This window comes from Dendrobates tinctorius, unplaced genomic scaffold (assembly GCF_039654945.1).
Source record: "Dendrobates tinctorius isolate UK_male_01 unplaced genomic scaffold, ASM3965494v1 ptg000010l, whole genome shotgun sequence".
In the NCBI taxonomy this organism is placed as follows: Eukaryota; Metazoa; Chordata; class Amphibia; order Anura; family Dendrobatidae; genus Dendrobates; species Dendrobates tinctorius.
This window is the reverse complement of record NW_027361678.1, coordinates 2627960-2654637: the sequence shown is the minus strand read 5'-3', so window position 1 is coordinate 2654637 and position 26678 is coordinate 2627960. Positions and strand designations below refer to the sequence as shown.

Here is a 26678-nt window from a genome sequence, read left to right as displayed (position 1 = left end):
GTGAGGTCGGTGCTCGGTGAGGTCGGTGCTCGGTGAGACCGGTGCTCGGTGAGACCGGTGCTCAGTCAGGTCAGTGCTCGGTGAGGGTAGTGCTCGGTGAGGTCGGTGCTCGATGAGGTCAGTGCTCGGTGAGGGTAGTGCTCGATGAGACCGGTGCTCAGTCAGGTCGGTGCTCGGTCAGGTCAGTGCTCGGTCAGGTCAGTGCTCGGTCAGGTCAGTGCTCGGCCAGGTCAGTGCTCGGCCAGGTCAGTGCTCGGCCAGGTCAGTGCTCGGCCAGGTCAGTGCTCGATGAGGGTAGTGCTCGATGAGGGTAGTGCTCGATGAGGGTAGTGCTCGGTGAGACCGATGCTCAGTCAGGTCAGTGCTCGGTGAGGTCGGTGCTCGGTGAGGTCAGTGCTCGGTCAGGTCAGTGCTCGGTCAGGTCAGTGCTCGGCCAGGTCAGTGCTCGGCCAGGTCAGTGCTCCGTGAGGGTCAGTGCTCCGTGAGGTCAGTGCTCAGTCAGGTCGGTGCTCGGTGAGGTCGGTGCTCGGCGAGGTCGGTGCTCGGCGAGGTCGGTGCTCGGCGAGGGTAGTGCTCGGCGAGGGTAGTGCTCGGCGAGGGTGGTGCTCGGTCAGACCGGTGCTCGGTGAGACCGGTGCTCGGTGAGACCGGTGAGGGTAGTGCTCGGTGAGACCGCTGCTCAGTCAGGTCAGTGCTCGGTGAGGGTAGTGCTCGATGAGGGTGGTGCTCGGTGAGGGTGGTGCTCGGTGAGGTCGGTGCTCGATGAGGGTAGTGCTCGGTCAGGTCAGTGCTCGGTCAGGTCAGTGCTCGGTGAGGGTAGTGCTCGGTGAGGGTAGTGCTCGGTGAGGGTAGTGCTCGGTGAGACCGGTGCTCAGTCAGGTCAGTGCTCGGTGAGGGTAGTGCTCGGTGAGGGTAGTGCTCGGTGAGGTCGGTGCTCGGTGAGGTCGGTGCTCGGTGAGACCGGTGCTCGGTGAGACCGGTGCTCAGTCAGGTCAGCGCTCGGTGAGGGTAGCGCTCGGTGAGGGTAGCGCTCGGTGAGGGTAGCGCTCGGTGAGGGTAGTGCTCGGTGAGACCGCTGCTCAGTCAGGTCAGTGCTCGGTGAGGCCGGTGCTCGATGAGACCGGTGCTCAGTCAGGTCGGTGCTCGGTGAGACCGGTGCTCAGTCAGGTCAGTGCTCGGTGAGGCCGGTGCTCGGTCAGGCACACAGGACACCCCAGGTGGCACAGCCCCGGCTTCCCACACTGCACTTCCACCACCTCTTTGACACAGGCAGTGCCGAGGACAGCCATGTTGTGGTGAAGGCCCCGTCCCCGCCCCCTGCTGTCAGTGCGCACTGCGCAGCTGTGAGTGAGGCGGCTCCGGTCTGGGGTGAAGATGCCGCTGTACGAGGGTCTGGGCAGCGGCGGAGAGAAGACCGCGGTGGTGATCGATCTGGGTGAGGCGTTCACCAAGTGAGTAGCTGCCCGTCCGCCGCCCGGCACTGCCATGCCCCACGGAAGGACTGGCGCACCATAGAGCTGGCCCTCCGCTGACAGCCCAGCGCTTGTCCTGTGTGCGGCCTGCCAGCTGCACGTTACTGCGCCGCACTCGGCATTATATAGGCTTCTTTATTTAAGGTTTGAATTGATATGCAAATGAGGCTGAAGAGCTGGTAGATCTGAAGCCTCTGTCACTCCAGGTCTATTCTCCGCCCAGTGCCGCCTCCTCCAGCCTGACTGACCGCTCCTTAGCCTGAAATCACCCATCATAGAGGCTTGAGACTCAGCAGGAGGAGGCGGCACTGGGTGGGGAATAGAGCTGGAGTGACAGAGGCTTCAGATCTATTTGCATATCAATTCAAACGCTGATTTCTCAGTAACATAGAGATCGGCTGGTAAGCGCTGCACTCCTGAGGATGTAATGGGGGAAAATCTACTTAAAGAGTTTTTTTTGTTTTATTTTGCTCTTATACATTTATTATAGTTTTTCTCATGTTGTTAAATGGGTAAAAACAATCAACTTTGCAATTTACCTCTCGCTACAAATCATCTGCGATCTCGGTGTGTATGGTTTCCTGCTCATTGCCTTGGTTACCGGCCTTATCAGCAGTGAGCGCAGCACTTATAAGCCCATTGCTATAGAGCTGGAAAGCGCTTCTGTGAAGCTGGATCCAGCCACCTTCAGTGACCCCGCTTTTCTCGGGTGCTGCAGAGGTGAATGGGCGAGAGCACAGATCGGCCACCTGGTGGCGCTGCTGCTCCTGTCAGAGGCATCAGAGCTGACACGTACAGACCCTATCGCTGTGATTTGGTATTCTTTATAAATAAAACACAACATTGTGTCCGGCATGTTCTCCCTCCGGCCTGAGATCTGACACTTGGATTTGCGTTTTAAATGTTTGTGACTGTTCAATGTAACTAGTGCTGAGCGCGGGAGTTCGCTACTCGGGTATGCACTGAGTATTATGGGTGCTCGAGCAACAGGTGGCTGTTGGACAAAAACCATGCGGGAACTTCCCCGTGTTTCTCAGGCAATCCCCGCATGTCTTTTTCTTCAACAGCTGTGAATCATGCGATCGCAGGGACCCAAACATGTCGCTAGAGCACCCGCGATACTTTGTGTGTGCCCGAGCTCCTGATACTAACTGATAGCGAGCGCTCCTGCTCATCACCGGTCGGAACTTCTCTGTTCTAGATGTGGATTTGCCGGAGAGTCTGGGCCGAGGTGCATTATCCGGAGTGAAATAAGAAAGCCTGGTGTCTCCAAGGTAATTCTCTTTACATATATATAAGGCCTTATTTTGAGATTGCAGAGTTATATACTTGTAAACCCACCAGAAAAAAGGTAGGCATGGAGATAGGTAGGTTGTGGGGGTCACTTCATGGCATAGCCCACGTGATCTCCGGCTATCATTGCGTCGAAGACAAATGTGGAGCTTATCACTGAAAAGGCGAGACCTCCATTACCGTTGTGAGCAGTGCTGCGAGGTCAGTGTAGAGGCCTTCACAAGAACACCCCACCCCAATCCTACTCCTGGGATTATAGTGTGGGTGTCATGATCCAGACCTAGTTGTTCCTGTCTCTCCTTTTCCCGGTCTGGTCATTCAGGGGTTAACGTTTCTCTACCTTGTTCTGGTGTCAGGTCGGCTATTTCTCGGCATTTCTCCCTGCAGTCAGTGTCAGTTATATTTCCTGCCTATGGCTTGTGTAGCTGGCTCTGGAGAATCCCTGGTATGTCCTGCTGCGCTTTGCTGACTTTGCTTGTATCTGTCTTCTCTGTCCCATCTCTTTGTGTCCTTGTATGTTTGGATTCCCCTGTACCTGACTCGGCTTTGGCTCTAACCTGATCCTGTCTCTTGCTTCTGGTATTTCTGTTTCTGACCGGTACTGACCTTTTTGGTGTTCCTCTGACTCTGTGTTTGGTATTTCCCTTGGTACTGTGCAACTCTCTGGTATCGACCCTGCTTGTATGACTATTCTGCTGCCACCTGGTGGTAGCCTCGCTGCAGTGCTGCTGGTCTGCTCTGAGCAGTATTTTAGTCTTCCCTCCGCTCTGCTGCCATCTTGTGGAGTGTGCATTTACCTACAGAGCTGCAGTGTGACAGTGGGGTGGCATAATGTCCAGTAGCCAGACCTGTCCAGTCTTTATTCCAGGTGCCCTAACAGCTCAGCATTACACTGATTTGGTGCTGGAAACAGTAGTGCGGCCATTTCTTCAATGTGTCCAGGCCACATGTTGCTCATGCTTCTGTGAACAGCCATGTGACCTAAATGTGCTACCATGGCCTGCAGCATCTCCAGACTTGTCTCCCATATAGCACATCTGGGACGACATTCGTCGGCGTTTGCAAAGGGAGCTGCCAGCTGCAGATCTTGATGATTTGCCAAAGTGCATTCAGTCCTGCAGAACATTTCTCAGACGACCATTAATAACCTCAGTGATAGCAGCCAAGTGTAAGTGCGGGGATTAAAGCAAGGGAAAAGACCAATGCATAAAAGTAGCGCACACCTAAATAAGAAAAAAAAAAAAAATATATATATATATATTTAAAAAATAATTTTATTCAAATACCAGACCACAAAAAGACACATACATAATAAAACACCATTAAAAAACTACAATGACAATAACACATCACCCAAGGTCCCGTGCCTATAACAAGTGGTGTATAAACCTGATCCTACATGACACAGGCATATGTATGATAAAATGACCAAAACACATTTATTGTGCTTGGATGCTATTTTATGCTAGACCATTTGCATATTCCTATTAGTGGTATATCACTATCCTTGATTGTCGCATCTGGAGCTATTTTGTTAGGTTCATAGGGTCATTTGTTAACCTTTTTTTTTTTTTTTTTCCAATCTTGGGGACGCCCAATTTTGGATTATTTATTCATATGCCAACATAAGGTTCATTCATTGGAGCGTATTCATGTTTTCATGTGTTTTGGTCATTTTATCATACATATGCCTGTGTCATGTAGGATCAGGTTTATACACCACTTGTTATAAGCACGGGACCTTGGGTGATGTGTTATTGTCAATGTAGTTTTTTAATGGTGTTTTATTATGTATGTGTCTTTTTGTGGTCTGGTATTTGAATAAAATTATTGATATATATATTTTTTTCTTATTTAGGTGTGCGCTATTTTTATGCATTGGTCTTTTCCCTTGCTTTTGTCCTGGCTATTTGTACAATGTGTTATGCAGCACCCTATCAGCTAGTATTACCCCATTGGTAGTGCACCTTATATATTTACTGTTAAGTGCGGGGATTAGTGATGAGCGAGCGTGCTGGGATTAGGTGTTATCTGAGCATGCTCAGGTGCTAACCGAGTGTCTTCGGCGTGCTCGAATAATATGTCCGAGTCCCTGCAGCTGCTTGTCATGCAGCCGCTGCATCACACGCAGGGAACACATGCACTGAATGAGCTCTCAATGGGCTCAATAAAATGTCTGTCTCCGTACGCCGCTGTGCATGCTTCTGCCTGCTTAGCTGAGTACATTTGCACAATGACTTGGGGGGGGGTCCTACGACTTGTGCTCAGTTTATGGGATTTTGTGCATGTTTTGTGTTTCCCCTTTGACTTCAGTGACTAGACCTGACTTTCCACCTGATGAAGACGGAGGTTATCCGTTGAAACGCGTAGTGATACTTAATAAAGAAGAAAACCTTTCAAGCTTCTCCCTTTCCTTTGCACTCCGCTTCGATCGAGTCACCCTGCTTCCCATAGCATTGCGATATGGCGCCCCCGCTCACCGTCGGCTTTCCCTCAGCGACTGTATTATGCCCTATATATAATGCCAGAAAAAAATGAAAAATTGTGAAAGCAAAAAATCATTATTCAAATATTCCAAAATGCAGGTTTCATTGATTTAAAAAGCCATTAGGGTGAGTGGCGAACACAATATGTAATAGCCATCAGAGATTGCATATGTGAACAAGCCCTATACACAGAATTTTACTATGGAAGTAACAAAATGAAGACGCCTCAGCCGTTACACGGGGCACATTAAAATGCGTTCCAGTCTATGATGGCTGCTATGCTGTGTTATTTTTTAGCTGCTTCTACATGTTTTAGGACCTGATGAACATTGCTTTGAGCTTCTCATTAAATGCTGATATTTGCCATCAGATACCATTCATTTGGGCCCTTTAAAAACAGTAGATGACACATAAAGGAAAGTTTTGAGGACTCTCTTTTGAATGGACAAAAAAATCTTACTTTAAAAAAACAAAAAATAATTCATCATTTTTTTTTCCTTCACAGCCTATAAAAGTTGTGCAGTATCACGTAAATACGGAGGAGCTGTATTCCTATCTGATAGACTTCATTCACATGCTGTATTTTAGGTAAGTTGTTGTAGGACTGTTCTCAGGGACTTTTGTATCATTAAAGGGCTTTGCCCAAAATCATCCATTTTTTCCCTCTCCGATTCCCTGACGTGCTTGGCTCTCTGCAGCGGTCACATAGACCATGAATGGAGAACATGACCTCTCATTTTATTCTAGCTGGGTCCCAGTGTTTGGACCCCCGGTGATCGGCTAGTAATCCCTTATCCTATTGATAGATCACTTACAATTTTTGGAAAGTCTCTTTAACTTAGACCAACAATATTTAAATGGTGAAAGTCCTCTGACTCTTGGCATCTCCGTGGAAAGAAGCTGCCGTGACGCTCGCTGGCTTCAATGGGACTGACTTGCATTATTGGGTGCAGACAGAACCTAATAAAGGATGCAGATTCCATTACATTCATGGTCAGAGTTGGAGTTTTGTGACCTTCTGCTTAGAGATAATTAAAAATTGGCTGTACTGTCACCAAATTGTGTCCTATGCCCAACTTTTCCTGCAGGACTGACATGAAGGAAACAAAACTACCATGAAAGAAAAAAAAAATTGGACATGTTGAAATCCAACATGCCCGATCCTTGTCTCTTTTTCTGGTAAGAGTTGTCCCATACACATTAGATAGGGTGACCATTCTATTTGGGTACCTATTCTTATCTTTTGAGTCAAGGCTTCCAAGTTCTAGTTCCTGCCTGTATTGAGGCAGAGACATTGCTGCACTTAGAGTCATAAAGTGAATAAATGACTTCCTCCGCTGACATCTGCAAAGGTAAAGCACGATGATGAATTGCACTCCGCATTATTACATATCAAGAGTGTTTTCTTGGCTTTAGCTTCACTTTCTGACGTCCTCCATGGATTTCCTGATTATCATTAATAATGTTCCTTTTTCTGTCTTATTATTGCGATGTCTTGGATGTGGGGTCACACGGATGCGATAGATGCGCACCCTGACATCTCTGCTTCACCAGTTTAATTTTAGTGCACACACCGTTATGTATCATGCACAGTGATGGGACGGTTCCAGCCATTTGTCAGTAAATATAAGCGTTGAGTAAAAAGGTTCACAGGACCCTGGTCCAGCAGCCATGTCTGCAGTATGTGGCTACCGGACCTGACGACCTCTTACTTGCCGTCATCGATCAGAAGAGGCGCCAGGTAGGATCAGGTTGTAGGGCTTCTGTCTGGTGGCCACTGGGTTCTGAGAATCATTTTGCTGAATTCTATATACAGAGATGTAACTTTTTCTTGTGTCCGATTACCGTGACAACTCCTGAGTGACGTGTAGTGCAGCCTCTCTTTCTAAGTGGAGGTTCTGCAGCAGCTGCAGAGAATTTGCGCCATTATGAACAGAGCCGTGCCAGCTTTCTGTGTGGTGCTTCTGGTAGGCTTTTTTTTCTTTTAATGCACCTCTGTGATTCTTTTTCAGGTACCTGCTGGTGAATCCTCGTGACCGCCGCGTTGTCTTGATCGAATCCGTACTTTCCCCGTCTCACTTCAGGGAGACTCTCACGCAGGTTCTTTTCAAGTACTTTGAGGTAGGAGCGTTCGCTTGTTTTGCTGGCGTTATTGAGAGTTGATGGAACTTACGGAGCAATTTGTTAACAAGTGCAGATTGCTTTCCTGCTCGCATCACAAGCTTTTATTGTGATTCCAGCAATTACGGTATTTGACATTTTTCGGATTTCGTGTGGCTATTGGCACATAGGAAATGGTCACACATGATTTTAGAGGCTTGGTCCAGAGTGAAGAAGGCCCGAGCTGCAAACTAGACGCAAACCCCCCCCCCCCCACACCCCAAAAAAAAAAATCTACTTTTTCTAATCCTGGACAACTGTTTTAAAGTGGATCTGTCACCCAATTTGACAATACAAACTACACATTGCTTATTAGTCCTGATGAGGATGCTATATTTACACTGTAAATCCATATGTCATAATGGCTGAAGGATCCTTTATGAAAGTTTTACTTGATCTTCACACATCTAGACTAATATACAGCTCCTCAGTTTCCCTCCTCCCTGCTGAGATCTCACATCTGATCAGTACAAGCTGCTGCCTATGATCAGGCTGGGAGTGCATACACTGAATACATTTGGACTGTCAAGCGCTCTCTAAATCCGGACTAAAATTCTTATTTTAATGTCTGGATTATCCAGAAATAGACTTTTGTAGTAAGTATACCCCCCTCATCATGTCTAAGAGATCTAATTAAAAATGCATACAGTGTATTTTGTGATATCTGATGGCAGACCCACTTTAAGTGTAGCCTCTTATATATTCATATGATAGTGAGGAAATGTTTAAACATCGCCAGCGTCTCGCTTGTTTTGCAGGTCCCCTCTGTGCTGTTCGCACCCGGACATCTGATGTCTCTGATGACGCTCGGCATCAACTCTGGCATTGTGTTGGATTGTGGATATCGAGAATCTCTTGTTTTGCCTGTATCCTCTGTTGCCAGTAATTAAATACAATATTTCACATTTATTATTATTATTCCTCCTTATTTCAATTAATTTTTAGGATATGAGCAGTTGGTTGCACAGTCGCCCTCCCTCTCCATTATAAGTCTATGGTGATTGTTGGGGGTTTCATTGATGGGACCCCAAATCATCCTAACCACTTTCTCTTATCCTCTAGTGATGGTTTTTGTAGACCGGAATGCCCCTTTAATACTCTAATTACTGCTGGGATCAGGTTTTATGGTGTGAAGGGTTTTCAGCAGTTTCATCCTTAACAGATGTCAGATATATGAGGGTATTCCAATTCTGAGCTGTTGGGGGGCTCTTCCCTTGGGTGGAAAAGCCATTCACAAGTAAGTATTAAACGTGGTTAAAAAAAAAAAGAAGTTTGTCCTGGGATTTGCATTAAGATTTCTTGAATGTTCGTATAATATTCAGTCACTATTGAGATTCTATATGAGGCTGCCTCTACTACTGACCGAATTCTATAACCAATACATGGGTATTAATAACACACAAAAGTGTGCCCAGGAATATTAAATGAGATTCCCACTAATATTATTCCAATCACCCCCTTCCCTGGAGAGCGACTGTACCTATGGGGCAGCTGATACATTGAACACTAGTGATTACTTACTACATAAGTACAAAAATGCACAAGTGGAAATGCAAAGAAATAGCAAATTTGCATAATATTTTGCAAGAAATATCCTTCCTGATCACTGGAGCGTTAGTAGTTAGGAGATTGTCTATGGCAATATATATAGGTATTTCTTCATGCTGATCCCTGATTGACATAAATACAAAAACCAGAGACATGTCCTAGTCTGGTCTGTTCTGTGGACAGAATTTACCTGTTCAAATCAATGAATCATTGAAAAATCTGTGACTGTACAGTAATGTGCTCACCCTTCTGTGTACAGAGAACTGGAAGCTCAGTTATTGGAGCAGTGCACTGCTGACACCGGGACCGCCAAGGAGCAGAGCCTTCCGTCCGTCATGGGTAAGTCCTGAATACACCTGCCACGTCTGTGTAATACATGTGGGACATGGCACTGACACTGCCTTTATCATGAATCCTTTTTTCTGTACGTCTGCAGGCAGTGTACCAGAAGACATAGTGGAAGATATTAAAGGTAAGAAGACTTGTAGCATCAGCATTCTGCCCAGCTCCGAAGTGTCCTGGTTGGATAATCCCCATCAACTGTATTTTTCGGACTATAAGACGCATCAGACCATAAGATGCACCTAGGTTTTAAAGGAGGAGATTAGGAAAAAAAAAATGAAGAAAAAAATGTGGTCAATTCTGTACTTAATATCCCCTATCCTGGTAAATATGGTCCCCTCATTCCCATCCAGATACACATGGGCCCTCATCCCTATCCTGGTAGGAATGGCTCACCTCATCCTTATCCTGGAAGGAATGGCCCCCTTCATCCCTATCCTGGCATGCAGGGTCCCCATCTCGTCCTAGTATGCAGGGCCCTATCTTTATTCTGGTATGCATGGCCCCATCAGAAAACATTAATAAAAAACAAACCATTACACTTACCTTCCCAGCGCTCCCTCGCAGCATCTTGTTCTGATGCCAGCAGCTGCATTATGCTTGTAAGCAGCCCATGGCAGGGATTTCATGCGCTGCTTGCAAGCTGAAGGGCAGCTGAAAGAATAGTCACTGCTCTGCGCGCCGGGACTATGTGCACAGAGAGCAGTGAGTTTTCATTGCTCTTTAATAGGGAGCAGTGTCAGCTGTGTGTCGCTACTTAAATGAAATTAATATCCACCGCATTCCACTCCCATGGACGTGGAATGCAGTGAATATTCATTTGTCTTTAGCAGGGGGCACAGGAGTTGGCTGCAGCAGCCTGCTCCAGCCTCCTGTGACCTGCTACTCCTGCCTCTGTGACCCGCTGCTCCGCCGATGCTGCTCCCCCACCTCCCCACCACAGCCAGAGCCGGTACGTCTGGACTATAAGACGCAGTCTCCATTTTCCTCCACATTTTTGGAGGAAAAAAGTGCGTCTTATAGTCCGAAAAATTTCGTAATTATTGAACTTTTGTTTGTTCTTGATTTTTTTTTTTTTTTTTTTTTGCTGGACAAGCTGCAGTTTTTATTTGGAACCACTTTGGGAATTCTGATGTTTTTTTGTTTTTTTTGGGGGGGAAGCGACTAACATATTATAATATGTATGTGTGTTACGCAGAACCTTCAAACTCCCAGGCCAGGTAGAGGACCCAAGAATGAGAAAGGACAAAAAAAAGACCAGGAAAATACACACACACACACACACACACACACACACACACACTTCTCCGTCGCTTCATTGGGGGACACAGGAACCATGGGTTGTATGCTGCTGCCACTAGGAGGCTGACACTACGCACATAAAAAAGTTAGCTCCTCCTCCGCAGTATACACCCCACCGACTGGTGCTCAGTTAATCAGTTTAGCTTAGTGTCAGTAGGAGGTGGACACGGGTCTTTCATTAGACCCTTATCTACCTCAGTGTGCGTCATTCCCTTTCAGGTTTTCCGGAGGGATACAGAGTGAATAGTCACATCTGTACTCCCACAAAAGAGACTATGAGTACGGCGTGTACTGCCACCCCGTCTCCTCATACGTCTACACGCCAGGATCAAGAGCCCTAACACGGATGCGTGTCCAGGCGACCCGGACTGATCCTAGCCCCGTCTCCTTCCCACTCGCCCACCAGAGCCTGTCGGTCAAGTTAGACACGGACGTGCGAGAGGAGGTCTATTCACATGGACGTCTTGATTCTTCCGGGATAAGAGGTACCTCATTTCTTTCTCAGGTATCCCTTTAGGAAAAGACGACGGAGGGTATTTCCCTCCCCGACTCCTCTGACTGGGCCCTTAGTAGTTCCCCCTGGGCGGTGGAGTTGCTCCTGCAGACTCCAAAAGAGCGCAGGAAAACAAATGGAAGGCTATCTGTTGCTTCTGTGCGGCGCATCCTACTTTTCCTGAGTCGAGCTGGGGCTTACCGCTGCGGTTTTGCGTTTTCTGTGAGGCCTCCGCTCCGACCCGCACTCTTCTGGCGGCCGCGGACTCTAAACCAGGCCCCGGCTTCTATTCGGGCCTTGTCCTGATGCGTGGCCACGCCCTTTCTTTGGGCGGGCTTTTTCCCGCCCGTCCTGCGCCGCCCACCGCTCCATTAAGGGACGGGAGCCGGCGCTTGGTCCCGCCCACTCCTCCTAATCCTCCTATAGCAGTTTGGCACCGCCATCTTGGCACCCCTGAAAGAGCGGTTCGCTCCGCCCCCCTCTTTCCAAACCCACAGTGAGCTAATGACCACTCACTGCTTAAGGAGGGAGCGTTTTTCCTCAGGCTGCCGCTATTTTACCTCAACCTGTGAGCCGGTCGCCTATATCCTGTCTGCAGGCCTCACAGACCCAAGCAAGCTGCGCACCCTCCTCGGCTCTGTGTCCCCTAACCGTCTGGCACTTAGTGGGTTAGCTCACCATGTCTAATTCTAAACCTCTTCGCTCTTGCCCTCCTGCCACCTCCTCTTCCTCTGTGGTGGTCAGTCACTTTGCATGTTCTTCTTGTAATCGCAAATTTCCATCAGGTCAGTTCTCTCCCCTCTGTCAGGACTGCAGCAACCCCAATGAACCCACCGCCCAGGAGCCCCCTGTTGTCCCAAGTGAGAGTGAGACCCCTATCCCTGGGTGGGCTTCATCTCTGTCACAATCTGTGGCGGATCTCACCAGGGTGTCTCAGTCCCCGGTGTCGGTACTCGATAAGTTGCCCCTGCAGGACCCAGCAGGTCACAGGAAGCTCCGTCTGAGCCTGCCAATAATAGCCGCAAAAGATCCAGACAGGAGCATCGGTTCGGTTCCTCTTCCCGTTCCGTCTCGCCCCATAGCCCGCTCCAGCGGCCCTCTTCCCGATCATCCTCTCCTGAGCCAGGCGAAGCTTTTTCGGATGCGTCCTCTGATGATTCTTTGGAGCTGGACTCGGACCAAATCACTGACATGAGGGATATGGTCCAGAGTCTCATTGGAGCGATCAACCAGACTTTCAATATCAAGGATTCGTCCGCGGAACCCGCAGATCAGGGGGTTTCGTTCAGACGGTCTAAACCTCCTTCCCAGGTCTTTGCTCCGAATTCCGAATTCCAGAAACTCCTGACCAGGAAAAGAGAAAATCCAACCAGGCGCTTTCAAAGGGGAAAACGCCTTGGCGTGTTATATCCTTTCTCGCCGGACCTCACCGCAGACTGGTCAACTTCTCCTTCCGTGGATCCGCCGGTCCTTCCGATTTCTGGTGGAACATCCTTGGGAGATCCTAGTGACAGAATCATAGAATCCCTTGCAAAATCGGCTTTCGAATCGGCGGCATCTGCTCTAAGCCTGACTTTTGCTTCTACTTGGGTCTCAAGGGCCATAGCCAAATGGGCTAAGGATCTCCGTCAGGGCATTCTGGCCGGAGCTCAGCCAGAGCAGCTGGCGGATCTCGCCGACCAGATTTCTCATGCAGGCGAAAATTTGGTCTCTGCCTCCCTAGATGCTGCGTCTTGCACAGCCCAGGCATCTAGCAACGTAGTGGCAATTCGGCGCACAGTTTGGCTCAAGGCCTGGCAGGCGGACTTGTCATCAAAGAAGTCCCTCACCAGCCTACCTTTTCAGGGATCGCGTCTCTTCGACGACAGACAGGACCAGATTATTAAGGACGCCACTGGGGGCACAATCTCCCTTCTTCCCCTGTCCAAACCTCGTCGGCCCCTTCGTCGTTTCCCAACAGCAGAGACCACAAGCGCGCCAAGATAGGAAAAGAGTTTCCTTTAGGCCCACCCCTTCCTGGCGCTCCCATTCCTTCCAAGGTAGATCCATCAGGTCCAGACCTGGAAGATCGTCCTCTGCATGACTATCATCAGAATCCTGGCGCATCCCTCAGGCTGGGCGGCCGCCTTCTTGCCTTCAGGGATGTCTGGCTCGACTCGGTGGAAGACGCCTGGGTCAGGGAAGTTGTATCCTCGGGATACAAGATAGAACTTGTTTCGCGCCCGCGGGATCGTTTCTTCGAAACCCGACCCCCGAAGGACCCCGCCTTGGTTCCAGGTTTCTTCACAGCCATCGCCTCTCTCCTCAGTTCAGGGGTGATTGTTCCCGTACCAGAAGAGGAGCACTTCAAAGGTTTTTACTCCAACCTGTTTGTAGTCCCGAAAATGGCGGTACGGTTCGGCCCATTCTGGATCTAAAATTACTGAAAAGGGTCCGTCTGCGACATTTCAGGATGGAGTCCCTTCGTTCAGTACTCGCCTCCATGGAGGCACAGGAATTTCTGTGCTCCATAGACATTCAGGACGCCTATCTACATGTCCCCATCTTCCCGGGACATCAGAGATTCCTGTGCTTTGCGATTCAGCAGGAGCATTTCCAGTTTGTCGCCCTGCCTTTTGGTCTCGCCACCGCTCCCAGGGTTTTTGCAAAAATCATGGCAGCATTGATGGCCATCTTGAGGATCAGGGGTCTCGTGCTCTTTCCGTACCTCGACGGCATCCTCATGGCTCACGAAAGCCTGAATATCGTTCACGACACCCTTTCTCGATTCGGGTGGATCGTCAACAGAAAAAAGTCCTGCCTGGTCCCAACACAACATCTTGTATTCCTAGGCATACTTTTCGACACCCATCAGGCAAGAGTCTTCCTTCCTTAACATAGTTTTGAAGGCTGAAGGAAGACCTTATGTCCATCTAGTTCAAGTGAAAGAGCCAGGTTCAGGCTCACACAGGATGATTAAATCAAGAAAGGCACATCCAGCCCATGAATGGCAGCACTTCCCAGGACTCACATCCAAAGATATTTCATATTTTTTTATTATTTGATAGGTTAAAAGAGGAGATACAACGCGTTTCGGATACAGTGCATATCCTTCATCAGGTATCATAAAAACACAGTACAAATCCTAATAGTATTATACCTATCAACCTATCAAATAATAAAAAAATATGAAATATCATCTTTGGATGTGAGTCCTGGGAAGCGCTGCCATTCATGGGCTGGATGTGACTTTCTTGATATACTAGAACCTATGTAATATTTGTCAAAAAAATGATAAATAATAAATAACAGCTGGTCAAACAGTAACTGTTACGTTGTGGACACAGGTGACGAGAGTGGACCCACTGGACCGTGGCGCCGAGCTCTCCCCGAGCGAGCGCACCAAGTGGACCGACCCCTATACAGGGACCGTTAGGGAACAGACTCGGGAAGTTCTAGCGCCACGGCAGCCAGGACCAGGGGTCGGCTCAGGAGGGTGAACTAGTGACGAGGAACAGAGGAAGGTCCAGAGAGGAACCAGGGTGACCAGGGTCCAGCGACTGCGGAAGAGGAGAAGGACGGAGGAAGGGGGGGGGTCCAGGAAGAGGCGAACTGAAAAGGAAGGAGACACAAGGGTTAGGCAGGAGGAAAGACCAGAGGGACAGAGGAACACTGAGGACACAGGAACTAACAGGAGGCACAAAACACAAGGAATAAACTAGAGAGCAGCTAGCAAGGAACAAGCAGCAGGGAGCACGGCCTAGACAACCGAGAGGCAACTCAATAGTCAGGCGCCTCCACTAAGGGAGGGCGGCCTGAAATACCTGGTGGTGGCCTCTGATAGGTCGGGGGGCCGGTCCGGGTCAGGTCACGGCAGACAGGTGGCTGCCGGTAGCAGCGTGCGGCTTATCCCTCCGGCGCGTGCGCAGAGGCACAGTGCGCGCGGCCGAGGGAAGTGGAGGAGAACGTCGGGACGCCGGTCGCCGGAAAGCAAGGGAAGCGGAGGCGCGCGTGCAGGACGCGTCAGAGGAGAGAGTCGGGGCAGAAGCAGGAGCGGTGAGTATGGCAGCGGGAGCGGTGCTAACAGTACCCCCTCTCTTACACTCCCCTCCACTGCGTCTGGCTAAAAACCTCTTAAGAATGCGAGGAGCATTGATATTCTCCTGCGGCTCCCAGGATCTCTCCTCGGGACCAAAACCCCTCCAGTCGATCAAAAAAAAGCTTTTACCTCTAACTTTTCTCGAGGCCAGGATGTCTTTTACCTCGAAGACGTCATCAGACGTAACAGGAAGAGGAGAAAGGTTCGGGGCCGGGTGAAACCGATTCAGGACAACCGGTTTAAGGAGGGAGACGTGGAAGGAGTTGGGGACCCGAAGCGACGCAGGCAACTCCAGTTTGTAAGATACGTTGTTCAGACGTTTGAGAATCTTGAAAGGCCCAATGTAGCGCGGTCCCAACTTGTAGGAAGGGAGCTTTAGCCTAATGTACTTGGCCGATAACCAAACTTGTTGACCTGGGAGGTAGTTGGGAGCATCCAAGCGTCTTTTGTCAGCGTGCCTCTTCATGCGTTCCCCCGACCTCTGGAGGGCCTCCTTAGTTTCGGACCAGATCCGAGAGAACTCTTGGGTCAGGGAGTCGGCTGCAGGCACACCGGAGGAACCGGACAAAGGTAGAGGAACACCAGGGTGCATGCCAAAGACTACGAAAAATGGAGACTTGGCTGATGACTCGCTGGGATGGTTATTGTAGGAGAACTCTGCCCAGGGAAGTAGATGGACCCAGTTATCCTGATGAGCGTTAGAGAACTGCCGTAATTAGGACGCTAGTACCTGATTAACGCGTTCAACCTGACCATTGGACTGGGGATGGTATGCGGATGAAAAGTCCAGTTTTATCTCTAGAAGTTTACACAAGGCCCTCTAAAACCGAGAGGTGAACTGTACCCCTCGATCGGAAACAATATGCTGTGGAAAGCCGTGGAGGCGGAAGATGTGCTGGATAAAAATCTTCGCCAACTCTGGAGCGGAGGGCAGCGCAGGTAGAGGAACAAAATGGGCCATCTTGGAGAAGCGGTCAACAGCTACCAGGATAGTCGTAGATCCGGAAGACTTAGGCAGATCCGTGATGAAATCCAAACCAATATGTTGCCATGGAACCGAAGGTATCGGGAGAGGAAGCAGAAGGCCGGCGGGTGGTCGCCTAGGAATCTTGACCTTGGCGCAAGAGGGACAGGAGGCCGTGAAGTCTGTCACATCCTGGCGGAGTGAGGGCCACCAGTAAAAACGAGCGATGAGCTCAAATGTCTTCTTGACTCCGACATGTCCGGAAACTTTCGAGGAATGTCCCCAATGCAGTACCTTTTCTCTTTCTGCATCTGGGACGTAGGTCTTGCCGGGAGGAGGAGTAATCAGTCTCACCGGGGCCACAGTGATGATCTTAGCGGGATCGATAATGTGAGATGGTTCCTCCATCAGATCAGCGGGCTGCAGAGACCGGGACAATGCGTCCGCCTTGATGTTCTTTGGCCCGGGACGGAAACGCAATTCAAAATCGAACCGACCAAAGAAGAGGGACCATCTGGCCTGCCGAGGGTTAAGTCTCTGGGCTGACTGGAGATATGCAAGGTTCTTGTGGTCGGTAAAGATGGTAAACGGATGGACCGAGCCTTCAAGGAGGTAACGCCACTCCTCGAGCGACAACTTTATGGCCAACAGCTCGCGATCCCCGATGGCGTAGTTACACTCCGCCGGCGAGAAGGCCTTTGAAAAGAACCCGCAGGTAATCAGGCGGCCGGACGGGGACCTCTGTGAGAGCACTGCACCTGCTCTGGTGGAGGAGGCGTCTACCTCCAGGATGAATGGCTTATTAGCCTCGGGTCGGTGTAGAACAGGTGCGGTCGCGAAGGCTTGCTTCAGGCAGGAAAAGGCCTCTTCAGCCTCCGGAGGCCAGGACGAGGAGTTGACGCTCTTGCGAGTGAGACTGGAGATGGGTTTGATGATGGACGAAAAATGTGGCACAAATTGACGGTAATAGTTGGCGAAGCCGAGGAACCTTTGAATCGCCTTGACCCCCACAGGGCGAGGCCATCGAAGAATAGCCGACAGTTTCTCAGGATCCATCTCCAGCCCAGAATCTGAAACGATGTAGCCCAAGAAAGGCAAGGAAGACTGCTCAAAGAGACACTTCTCAAGCTTCGCGTAGAGGCGATTCTCCCGCAGACGTTGTAAGACCAGACGAACACTCCTCCTATGGGACGCCAGATCCGGGGAAAAAATAAGGATGTCGTCCAGATATACCACCACGCAGGAGTACAACAAGTCTCGGAAGATATCATTAACAAACTCCTGAAAGACCGCGGGAGCATTGCAGAGACCGAAGGGCATAACCAGGTATTCGTAATGCCCGTCCCGGGTGTTAAAGGCGGTCTTCCATTCGTCACCAGGGCGAATGCGGATGAGGTTGTAAGCCCCACGTAGATCCAACTTTGAGAAAATGCGGGCTCCCCGTAACCGGTCAAAGAGTTCAGGAATGAGAGGCAACGGATATTTGTTCTTCACAGTAATGTCGTTCAGGCCCCGGAAATCAATACAAGGACGGAGAGAACCGTCTTTCTTCTTTACAAAGAAAAACCCGGCTCCGGCCGGGGAAGAAGATTTCCGTATGAACCCTCGAGCTAAATTCTCACGAATATACTCGGACATGGCCGTAGTCTCTGCAGGGGACAAGGGATAAATTCGCCCTCGGGGCGGAGTGGTCCCGGGTCGCAGATCAATAGGGCAGTCATACGGGCGATGCGGAGGAAGAACCTCTGCCTCCTTCTTGTCAAATACGTCAGAGAAAGCCCAGTATGCGGCTGGAAGAGCCTCGGGACCCGAGGAGGCTGGTGGAGGGTTAGCCGGGCGGACAGGCCCCAGACACTTCTCTTGGCAGGGATGCCCCCAGCGGAGGACCTCACCGGAACGCCAATCCAAGACAGGTTCATGAGTCCTAAGCCACGGAAGACCAAGCAGCACAGCATGGGAAAGGTTGGGGAGGACGTAGAAAGCGATCCGCTCCTGGTGCAAGGCCCCAATTTGCAGACACACCTCCTCTGTTACCAGGAACACGGATTCACGTAGGGGTCTACCATCTACTGAGGCGATGACACGTGGAGTCTTCAGAGAGACCACAGGAATCTGATACTTCTTTACCTCCTTCAACCTAATGACGTTCCCTGCCGCGCCCGAGTCCACATAGGCCACCTCCGAACCACGTCTCCGACCCAAAACCAACTGAACTGAAAGGGTAAGGGGGTGAGAGGAGTGAGACACACCTAGATCGGCCTCTCTTACCTGCCCTAGGTGGAGGAGTTTCCCGGTCTCTCAGGACAGAAGCGTAAGAAGTGGGACGCGCTGCCGCAATACAGGCACAGACCCTCCATCATTCTCTCCTTACGGCGCCGTTCTGCCAACTTGACCCGATCCACCTGCATTGGCTCAGACGTCGGACTGGAGGATGCCCCAGGCGGATGTGGGCTGGACGGCCTGTGAAAAGAAGCAGATGGTCTCAGCGGTCTCCTGTCCCTACCAGTCTCTCTAGCGCGTTCCTGGAACCGAAGGTCGATGCGTGTGGCCAACGAAATTAAATCCTCCAAGGAGGTTGGGGTGTCTCGCCCTGCCAGCTCATCTTTAATTTTGCCTGAGAGGCCACGCCAGAAGGCCCCAACCAAAGCCTCGTTATTCCACCCTACCTCGGAGGCCAAGGTACGGAACCGGATGGCGTATTGTCCGACTGTAAGAGCGCCCTGGGAGAGGCAAAAAAGAGACTCCGTGGCGGAAGCCAACCGTCCGGGCTCGTCAAAGACCCTACGGAATGTGTCAGTGAAGGTCTGGAGACTGGAGACCACGAGATCGTCCCGCTCCCATAGGGGATTTACCCAGGAGAGTGCCTCTCCCTCCAAATGGGAGACAATGAAGGCAACCTTGGCCCGATCGGTGGGGTATTGTTGGGGCAGGAGTTCGAAGTGCAACCTGCACTGATTCAAGAAGCCCCTGCACAACTTGGGGTCGCCGCCATACCGAGGCGGTCTACCATGCCTGGGAGGCGGAGAGGGTCCGGGATCTGAACTGCGGGACGAATCGCGTCCGGCGGCCGATTGAAGGGAAAGCAGCCGATCGTCGACCGAAGCCATATACGAAAGAATATGGGATTGGGTGTCCCGTTGTTGAACCAGCTCCTGCTGGAGGCTGGCAAGTTGGGAGGCGTTACCAGGATCAGCGGCCTGCAAGGCCGACAAGCGGGAATCCATGGTCTTCATGAAAGACATAATACGGGTCTGGTTCTCCCTAAGGAAAACCAACTCCTTTTGGGTAGCGGCCCCGGCGGGGTCCATGGCCTGACTATACTGTTACGTTGTGGACACAGGTGACGAGAGTGGACCCACTGGACCGTGGCGCCGAGCTCTCCCCGAGCGAGCGCACCAAGTGGACCGACCCCTATACAGGGACCGTTAGGGAACAGACTCGGGAAGTTCTAGCGCCACGGCAGCCAGGACCAGGGGTCGGCTCAGGAGGGTGAACTAGTGACGAGGAACAGAGGAAGGTCCAGAGAGGAACCAGGGTGACCAGGGTCCAGCGACTGCGGAAGAGGAGAAGGACGGAGGAAGGGGGGGGTCCAGGAAGAGGCGAACTGAAAAGGAAGGAGACACAAGGGTTAGGCAGGAGGAAAGACCAGAGGGACAGAGGAACACTGAGGACACAGGAACTAACAGGAGGCACAAAACACAAGGAATAAACTAGAGAGCAGCTAGCAAGGAACAAGCAGCAGGGAGCACGGCCTAGACAACCGAGAGGCAACTCAATAGTCAGGCGCCTCCACTAAGGGAGGGCGGCCTGAAATACCTGGTGGTGGCCTCTGATAGGTCGGGGGGCCGGTCCGGGTCAGGTCACGGCAGACAGGTGGCTGCCGGTAGCAGCGTGCGGCTTATCCCTCCGGCGCGTGCGCAGAGGCACAGTGCGCGCGGCCGAGGGAAGTGGAGGAGAACGTCGGGACGCCGGTCGCCGGAAAGCAAGGGAAGCGGAGGCGCGCGTGCAGGACGCGTCAGAGGAGAGAGTCGGGGCAGAAGCAGGAGCGGTGAGTAGAGTTGAGCGATACCGTCCGATACTTCAAAGTATCGTATCGGATGGTATCGGCCGATCTTTAAAAAAAGTATCGGTATCGCCGATTCCGATACCGGAAGTCCCATTCAAGTCTATGGGACTTCCGGTATCGGAATAAGAAAAACCCTTTCCTGCCCTTGTACAGCCTCTCTGGGGTCTGTACGGGCCTTTCGGGGGGCTGTGCCGGCCTGCCAGGGGGTCTGTGCAGGCTCCGGTGGTCTGTGCCGGCCTGCCGGTGGTCTGTGCAGGCTCCGGGGGGCTGTGCCGGCCTGCCGGTGGTCTGTGCAGGCTCCGGGGGGCTGTGCCGGCCTGCCGGGGGGCTGTGCCGGCCTGCCGGGGGGGCTGTGCAGGCTCCGGGGGGCTGTGCCGGCCTGCCGGGGGGCTGTGCCGGCCTGCCGGGGGGCTGTGCCGGCTCCGGGGGTCTGTGCAGGCATCGTCCGATGGGACTACAAGTCCCATCGGGCGATGCCTGCTACCATGACAGTGATTGACACATTAGCCAATGATGGGACAGTAGTAGTCCCATCATCCGGCTAATGTGTTAAATGTTAAAAAAAAAAAAAAAAAAAAATACTACATACATACTACATGCATGCTACATACATACTACATGCTACATACATACTACATATATACTACATACATACTACATACATGCTACATACATACTACATGCATGCTACATACATACTACATGCATGCTACATACATACTACATATATACTACATACATGCTACATACATACTGCATGCTACATACATACTGCATGCTACATACATACTACATATATGCTACATACATACTACATATATACTACATACATACTACATGCTACATACATACTACATGCTACATACATACTACATATATACTACATACATGCTACATACATACTGCATGCTACATACATACTACATGCATGCTACATACATACTACATATATACTACATGCATGCTACATACATACTACATGCTACATACATACTACATATATACTACATACATACTACATACATGCTACATACATACTGCATGCTACATACATACTACATACATACTACATACATACTACATGCATGCTACATACATACTACATGCATGCTACATACATACTACATGCATGCTACATGCATGCTACATACATACTACATGCTACATACATACCACATACATACTACATACATACTACATACTACATATATACTACATGCATGCTACATACATACTACATGCTACATACATACCACATACATACTACATACATACTACATACATACTACATATATACTACATGCATGCTACATACATACTACATGCTACATACATACCACATACATACTACATACATACTACATACATACTACATGCTACATACATACTACATATATACTACATGCATGCTACATACATACTACATGCTACATACATACCACATACATACTACATACATGCTACATATATACTACATGCATGCTACATACATACTACATATATACTACATGCATGCTACATACATACTACATGCTACATGCATGCTACATACATACTACATACATACTACATGCTACATACATACCACATATATACTACATACATACAATACATTCATACAATACATACATAGACATACAGTACATATAACATAGAGTAACATACTTACCAATACTTGTCACATTGTTCCCCGAAGCCATTGTCTTTTCCGGAATAAATATTAACATAACAAACCACAAAAATACTCACCCACGATCCGAAGCAGTCCACGAGTGTGTCCCACGACGATCTTGGGTAGAGAACTGCAGCATCAGCTGTTGCTGCCGTTCTCTACGGGCTGCAGGAATCCAATGACGGAAGGTAGGTATCCTTCCGCACTGTATTCCTCCGCCACTTAAAAAAAAAAAAGTCCCTAGTCTCACTTTATGCCATTGCTGTGTGGGAAATTCCCACGCAGCAATGGCATAAAGTGAGACTAGGGACTTTTTTTTTTTTTAAGTGGCGGAGGAATACAGTGCGGAAGGATACCTACCTTCCGTCATTGGATTCCTGCAGCCCGTAGAGAACGGCAGCATCATCTGATGCTGCAGTTCTCTACCCAAGATCGTCGTGGGACACACTCGTGGACTGCTTCGGATCGTGGGTGAGTATTTTTGTGGTTTGTTATGTTAATATTTATTCCGGAAAAGACAATGGCTTCGGGGAACAATGTGACAAGTATTGGTAAGTATGTTACTCTATGTTATATGTACTGTATGTCTATGTATGTATTGTATGAATGTATTGTATGTATGTAGTATATATGTGGTATGTATGTAGCATGTAGTATGTATGTAGTATGTATGTAGCATGCAGTATGTATGTAGCATGTATGTAGTATGTATGTAGCATGTATGTAGTATGTATGTAGTATATATGTAGTATGTATGTAGCATGCATGTAGTATATATGTAGTATGTATGTAGCATGCATGTAGTATGTATGTAGCATGTATGTAGTATATATGTAGTATGTATGTAGCATGCATGTAGTATGTATGTAGCATGTAGTATGTATGTAGCATGTATGTAGTATGTATGTAGTATATATGTAGTATGTATGTAGCATGTAGTATGTATGTAGCATGTATGTAGTATATATGTAGTATGTATGTAGCATGCATGTAGTATGTATGTAGCATGCATGTAGTATGTATGTAGCATGTATGTAGTATGTATGTAGTATATATGTAGTATGTATGTAGCATGTAGTATGTATGTAGCATGCATGTAGTATGTATGTAGTATTTTTTTTTTTTAACATTTAACACATTAGCCGGATGATGGGACTACTACTGTCCCATCATTGGCTAATGTGTCAATCACTGTCATGGTAGCAGGCATCGCCCGATGGGACTTGTAGTCCCATCGGACATCAGCACAGCCCCCCGGCAGGCCGGCACAGCCCCCCGGCAGGCCGGTACAGACCCCCACAGGGTGCACAGACCACCGGCAGGCCGGCACAGCCCCCCGGCAGGCCGGTACAGACCCCGGGCAGTCCACACAGCCCCCCGGCAGGCCGGCACAGCCCCCGGCAGGCCGGCAGAGACCCCCGGAAGGCCCGAAATGACGGCGCATCATGATGCGCACACACCGCGCATCATGATGACGTCAGGCCGTCAATCAACTGAACTTCCGATTCCGATGCCGAATTCCGATATTGAAAAAATATCGGAAGTCGGTATCGGAATTCCGATACAGCAAGTATCGGCCGATACCCGATACTTGCGGTATCGGAATGCTCAACACTAGCGGTGAGTATGGCAGTGGGAGCGGTGCTAACAGTAACTAAGGTGCAAGAAAGTGCAGAAAATGAGCAAAATGCTGCACCCTACTGGCACAGATGAGAATGAAATTCACTCATTATGTGAAAAACTTATGCGTGCAAAGTGACATCCACTTCAAACTAAAGAAAAAATCATCCACTGTAATATAAAGTGCCAAAGTGCTATTTGCATACAAATATCACAAATTGTGAATGTACCAAAGTTAGATAAAATATTATATTATTGTGCCCTATGCTCTTTTATCGAACGTTTAGGAAAAGGTTTTACTAAAGCTGTTTTCAACCTGCATATTATAAAGTGCTATAGTGCATTTGACTCATGTAGATAAAGGCCCATTCATCAATCACAATTTTGTGAAGAGAAGACCATACACAAAGAGGAGGCACGAGATCCTAGGAAGTACAGAGTGGCCAGGTCAAAGGGGGACTAAAGCTGCAATGATTACCTCAACAGTGGGTCAAAGATGGTGATGGTGCCTAATGCGCCCTGACGCGCGTTTCGGAAGTTCTTTTTCGTCAGGGAGGTGTTATCAGTATAGAATAAAGGTGTTATAAGTCATGATACAGAAGAGGGAGGAGGTGAGCTATGGTATCACCTATTGTGAATTTTGGATCCTGTGTTATCTACTGTATATAGAGGTGTTATCAGACATTATACAGGAGGAGGAGGAGAGCTGTGTGACATCACCTATTGTGAATGGTGGATCCAGTGTTATCTACTGTGTATAGAGGTGTTATCAGTCATACAGGAGGAGGAGGTGAGCTGTGATATCACCTATTGTGAATGGTGGAGCCTGTGTTATCTACTGTATATAGAGGTATTATCAGTCATTGTAATTCCTCCCTATAACAATAATGAAACTTCTGAAAAATCAGAACAAGAGAGATTGGCCTAGTGGCTTAGTGTCCAGAGTAAAATTGTAAAATATCTTTTTCTATGTATATAGATATTGATATGGAAAATAAAATATATATAAAAAAAAATGTGTGTGTGTATATATATATATATATATATATATATATATATATATATATATATATATATATATGTAAAGAAATGCGTTGAACATTCGAACCTGATTGAAACCATAGCTCACTTTCTGATGAGACACTTTTTGCTCTTTTCTGCAGTTCGCGTTTGTTTTGTGAGCGACCTACAGCGAGGGCTGCAAATCCAGGCTGCCAGGTTTAACATTGAAGGGGGCTCTGAGGTGGGTCTCTTATCCTGGATTTCTCCTTAGCATATAATCCACAATCAGGTTTATGATACACTTTCTGTTCTGTTTTCTCCTTTCTTCAGCGTCCCGCACCTCCTCCTGATGTTGATTACCCGCTGGACGGACAGAAGATTCTTCATGTTAAGGGGGCGATCAGGTTAGAGGCTTTCACGGTGTTCACAGAACAGTTACAGCCAAACACCCTGTGACATCGAGTTTAAGCACAGTGGACATTAGGATTGCAATGAGCCAATACTGTAGCCGTGTTCCAGGTGGCTACACACATGGTCACTTGTGCAACCAAAACATTTAAATCGGCCAGCAGCCATCTCTCAGGACCACCCCAGACACAGTGATGTTCGGCTAGGCCAAGCCTTTCTGTGTTCTCTATGACCAAAAATGCTGCCAGATTATATTCCCCTCTGAACAGAAAGATCAGACAATTGATTTCCAGCCGATCATTGTGTTTTCCGGCATAATCTAGAGGCCCCCCCATACACATAAGGTGGTGATTGGCCGATCCCTCTGACATCCACGGGTTCAGCCAACTTTAAACTGATGTGTATGGGAGCCTTTACGCTATAAGCATACAAGCAGCCCAAACCTCGGCAAGATTCTCCTGTTACTTGTGGATTTTGCTGCACAGTTACATCAGAATTCACCCTCTGTAAAGCCATTTTTAGCCCAGAGCCGTGCCGTAGGTGTAACTTGGTCTTATTTATGATTATGTAGAAGTGCAGGACTCCTGGCAAGTTGAGATGGGGATCATTCCCAGGGCTTATACTCTGCAGTGTGGGTTAGTTTGATACATGTGTGAACCTCGGACCGTTCTTGGATCAGAAGACTCGATCGCCCGCTCTCCTGACCTGCGCTAACTGCTCCACAGGCCTATAGGAAGCGTTTAGCTCAGGGGTCGAGAGGAGAGATCTGGTGGTGGGACTGAGTCTTCCCATGCGAGAATGGTGCATGTTTCACAGATGAGTGTAGCCAGCCAAAGTTTGTTAAATTACTAAAAATCCCACTGATGATTAAAAACCTCGATGATGACCTCCATAGTGTTGAGCGAACATCACCTTTTGCGCTGTTCTCACTTACAGAGACTCTGTTGTAGAACTGTTATTCGAGCAGGACAATGAAGAGAAGTCCGTGGCCACGTTAATACTGGACTCGCTTGTACAGGTAACACAAGCTCCAATCGGAAATAAAAATATTAAGCAACTTTGCAAGAAATCTTCATTGAAAATATCAATACCAGTTTGTGTTTGCAGCTCATGTGAAGACCTTGTGTCTCCATGGTGACAAGCCCTGACTTTGTGGTTGGATTTTAACAAATGTGTGTTGGGGGAAGACTGCTGGGTATATGGATGAAGAGTTGGACTAGACGTGGAGACACACAGCTCTGAATCGGCGCTGTAGACTCTGCTAGAATTTAAAGAGGATGGGTCGTCCAAAACATTTGCCTCTGATCTGCCGATCAGTAGGTGTCACATTCCATGTGTCTGCATGGTCCGCTCCATCCATTAATGAGAATTAACCCCTTAGTGACGGAGCCAATTTGCAGCTTAATGACCAGGCCAATTTTCACCACTCTGACCACTGTCACTTTATGATGTTATAACTCTGGAGCGCTTTAACGGATCCCGCTGAATCTGAGAATTGTTTTTTCATGACATATTTTACTTTGTGTTAGGGGTCAAATTTCTTTGATATGACTTGCGTTTATTTATGAAAAAAACGGAAATATGGGGAAAATTTTGCAAGTTTCAATTTTTATGCCCTTAAATCAGAGATATGTCACAAAAAAGACTTAATAAATAACATTTCCCACATGTCTGCTTTACATCAGCACCATTTTGGAACCAAAATTTTTGTTTGGGTTAGGACGTTATAAGGGTTAAAACCAGGGATTTCTCAATTTTACAACAAAATTTAC

The 26678-nt window shown here is 48.7% G+C and overlaps 1 protein-coding gene across 1 annotated transcript in view; it reads left to right on the top strand.

Moving 5' to 3' along the window:
- The first annotated feature begins 1235 nt into the window (after positions 1-1235).
- The window catches only part of ACTR10 (actin related protein 10), a 29017-nt gene continuing 3574 nt past the window's right edge, over positions 1236-26678 (top strand). Inside the window, exons 1-11 of the mRNA XM_073585727.1 lie at positions 1236-1451; positions 2674-2746; positions 5757-5839; positions 7264-7372; positions 8170-8277; positions 8581-8648; positions 9219-9298; positions 9396-9431; positions 24660-24739; positions 24829-24902; positions 25843-25924. Of these exons, the coding sequence (XP_073441828.1) occupies positions 1375-1451; positions 2674-2746; positions 5757-5839; positions 7264-7372; positions 8170-8277; positions 8581-8648; positions 9219-9298; positions 9396-9431; positions 24660-24739; positions 24829-24902; positions 25843-25924 (870 nt within the window). The 5' untranslated portion in view covers positions 1236-1374. The remainder of the gene's footprint in view (positions 1452-2673; positions 2747-5756; positions 5840-7263; positions 7373-8169; positions 8278-8580; positions 8649-9218; positions 9299-9395; positions 9432-24659; positions 24740-24828; positions 24903-25842; positions 25925-26678) is intronic.